Source organism: Bactrocera latifrons, unplaced genomic scaffold (assembly GCF_001853355.1).
Source record: "Bactrocera latifrons isolate USDA-ARS-PBARC rearing strain unplaced genomic scaffold, ASM185335v1 scaffold_51, whole genome shotgun sequence".
In the NCBI taxonomy this organism is placed as follows: Eukaryota; Metazoa; Arthropoda; class Insecta; order Diptera; family Tephritidae; genus Bactrocera; species Bactrocera latifrons.
In genome coordinates this window covers 693,842-697,574 of record NW_017537168.1, presented here as the reverse complement: position 1 = coordinate 697,574, position 3,733 = coordinate 693,842, and the positions used below count along the sequence as shown (strand labels likewise).

General features: G+C 37.0%; 1 protein-coding gene across 2 annotated transcripts in view; it reads right to left on the bottom strand.

The window, feature by feature from the left end:
• Nucleotides 1–1,395: 1,395 nt before the first annotated feature.
• LOC108973945 overlaps nucleotides 1,396–3,733 on the bottom strand; it is a 10,417-nt gene continuing 8,079 nt past the window's right edge. For both annotated transcript variants that reach the window (XM_018941482.1, XM_018941481.1), the window contains exon 3: nucleotides 1,396–1,968. In XM_018941482.1, coding sequence (XP_018797027.1) covers nucleotides 1,446–1,968 — 523 coding nt within the window. In that variant the 3' untranslated portion in view covers nucleotides 1,396–1,445. The remainder of the gene's footprint in view (nucleotides 1,969–3,733) is intronic.

Sequence of the window (3,733 nt, the reverse complement as noted above, 5' to 3'; positions counted from 1 at the left end):
TTTTCTGTGACGGCAACTCAATAACTATCGATTTTCACACTGCCAGAGCCGAGACATTTCATTTCACTTCTATTATTTCTGCTCTTTCACAAATTGTTGGTGTGGTAATTGATGGCGCCAGAGCTGTCAGCGCGTGATTACCGTACCAACAACTAATTCAATGCCGGTTATAAAAGAAATGACAATAAATATGTTGATGATATTTTTAGCAATCAGCCAAAGTCGCATCGCAGCTCATCTCTGTCGTGCTTGCATTGAATTTATTATTGCAAAAATAAAAATCCGAAAACCAAACTAAAAAACTAGATTGTCATATTTAATTTATGCATGCAGGAAGCAATTGAAATGATGGGAACACGAATGTACAATTTTAAGCCGAGGCAAAGATGCTGGGAAGATGTCAAGAAGAAATTTTGTGAAGAAGCTTTGGAGTCAAAATATGTGTGTGTTTGGTAGTAAAAATCTGAGTTATCCAAGAAAATCAGCAAACTGGTTTGCAGTTCTTGAAGGAAGTCTCGCAATGAAAAGTGCTCCACTCTCTATAAATCTATCCTCACTGTGTCTTTCCTATCTTTCTCTCACTCTCTATCTCTCTGTCTAATCTTCGTTAAGCTGGTCAACGATAATTTCTTCTTAATCAGAAACTGTCCTCACTATAAATATCTCTAATTTTTCGGTCTATATCTCTCCACTCTCGATCTCTCGCCATTTTCATCTCAATAACTCTCTCTTTCTCTCTCTTTTTGTCCCTCTATCTCTTTCTCTCTATTGATCAACCAACTAGATCGACACTTTGGCTTGGTTGTCTATTAACAAATAACCTTCTAGTTCATTTTTGACCATGCTCCTTTATACAAAGTGCGTTCCAAAGTAAACAGGACTTTTTGAATTTATTCGTAGGACGATTATTAGAACAAAAATCACATTTTAACCATTAACTACTCCCCGTATTCACCTGATATGGCACCGTGTGACTTCTTCCATTTCAGAAAAATGCATTTGACCATGAAAGGAAAGTGTTATGCAGACATGGAGGTCATTCAAATAAAATTCATTCAGAAAGAGACAATTTTTAATAAAATAAATTGAATTTTTTAAAGTCCTGTTTAGGTTGGAAAGCACCTTGTATTTCAAAACCATTGTTCGAAAATTAAGCGGTCTGTTACTCAAGCCGATTTTTTATTATTCCTTTTCATATTTCGAAAACACTGTTCGAAAATTAAGCGGTCTATTACTCGAGCCAATTTTTGATTGTTGCTTTTTATATTTCGAAAACCGTGACCGAAAATTTAGAGGTCTCTGTTTGTTTTGTTAAAATGTTTTTATTATAGTATATGAATAACTCTGTAAATGACTAAAATTTTAGATATATATAACAATTGAAAATATACGCAATACATTCCGCCTAAAGGTAGGCCACGCGCGCGCATAGTAACCGCTGTTGCTTACTTTTGGGCATACGTTTTTGAAATCGGATACGCCAAAGTATGTGTAGCAACAAATTTATGGAATTGTTTTTGTTGTTGGCGCTTATGTTGTTGTTGCATACGCAACATCACCCAACTGGGTATATACGAGTCCAATAATGAGATATGTTGACGTTTAGCGAAAATATCTGGAAATTGTTTGAGATTATTTTCGTCGGTATCAGCACTACGCTGCCTCATATTGTATGGTGGTGATTGCGTTGTTGTCGTACTGGTAATGCTGATAAAAGACGGTGGATAGGGTAATTGGTTGGTGTAGACTAGTGTGTCCTTTTCAGGTTGTCGTTCAGGCGCATGCAATAGCTGATTGGAATGACTTCTATGTTTGTTAGTGGTCTGTGCGGTGCTCGCTGCGACTCCTAATTGGTACTGGGGTAACGCTTCTCTGGCGTATACAATTTCTGAAGCCAAGGGTGGACGTGACGCTTGGCTGATTAGGTTTTGAGGCAGTTGATACGCGTTTGTTGGTAAACTATATTGGCTAGAAGTAGTAGTAAAGTAAAAAATAAAAAAAAATATTTTAGTGAATAAAAAATGTAAAAAGAAGAAAAAAGCTTAGCGACAGATTTAACAAGGTTAACTCTTTAAAAATTTATCTAGTATTCAAAATTTAATATTGTGGCTTTAAACACTTTTGTGACGACTAACAGCAGCTGACGACTTTTCTGGGCCTCGAAACAATTTTCAGGTTTGCAGTTCTCGTTGCATTATCATCGTGTAAAATCCGTGAATTTTTCTTCCACAATTCCGGCCGTTCTCGACGGATGTTCTAACGCAAACACCTCAATGCGGCCAAATAGAACTCCTTATTGGCCACCTGACCCGCGGAAACATATGCATAATGCTACTACGAACATCCCAAGTAACAATGAGCATCACCTTGATTTTTGAGCGGGTTTGGCGTGCTTTTTTTGGTTTCGACTCGGGTTTTTACCTTAATTCCGATGATTATTGACTTGTTTGCATGTATGTCTATATGAACTCCGTGGTTACCTATTCAAGCAGGGAGGTCACGCGAGGGTTGAAATAAGTCCTTATGGATGCTTAGCCTATTCGGTGAGATGTCACTCTTATCTACTGAAGTGACAGAATGCTGCTCTCACCAGCTCTTTGTCATCTGTCTCTTATACACATCTAGATGTGTATAAGAGACAGATATGAACTCCGTGGTTACCTATTCAAGCAGGGAGGTCACGCGAGGGTTGAAATAAGTCCTTATGGATGCTTAGCCTATTCGGTGAGATGTCACTCTTATCTACTGAAGTGACAGAATGCTGCTCTCACCAGCTCTTTGTCATAACTAATCCATTTCGGGTTTCCGTATACCATAATCCGAATTGTACTGATCTCGATTTTGTTGGGCCGGGGGTTTCGTAAAATCTTAACAACATAACATTTGATCATCTAAAATCATGCCAAACGACACACTGTGCGCTCCCCAGCTGTTCAACATTGTAAGTCACTTAATCTGTTTATTGCGATTTTCCTACCCGGAGCGCATTTCACCGTTTAATTATTTTCTCTGTCTAAAAAACAATTGCAATTTCTTATTACACATTTTTTGTGCGCTTTAATTATTTTTGTGTATTTTTTTTTTAATGCTTTTATTATTAATGCCGCCCGCCGCGTGCTGCTAATAAATGGCTAACCGCATTATTTTGTAACGGTATGTTGGCATATTGCGGCTGCTGCATGCGCATGTCTAACAATTACTCACTCGCTCAGTCAATCAGTCAGCCAGTCAGTCATTTGGTTGTTGTTTAGGCGCATACCACATGCAGTGACACAGCGCATTTGAATGCATTCGAAACAATTATAACTTTCAGAACAACAACAGTCATTACAAATATGTGTTACTAACAATGCAATTATCTAATAATTCGTTGTTGTAATGTAAGAAATAAATGTGTATGTGTGTGTGTATCTATGTCTAACTGTGCCCCTTGTGGTGGCACGCATGCGCTGTAACGCATCAGCTGGTGTTGTTGCTGTCAGCTAGATTGACAAATGCCAATTGCAGCAATTATTGCGCTTCTCTGTGAAAAGTAGAAATATTGAAATGCTTGCGCACGCGCATGTAAAGTGCAATTTTAATTTAAAAAAAAATTGATATTTTAAAAATTGAATTATTTTTTAATATATTGTGAACATCTTTTTTTATGTAAATTTTAACAATAATCCGGTATTTTCACTTAATGTATATATTAACTAACTATATTCACTTAATTTATAATTAAGTGTACAAT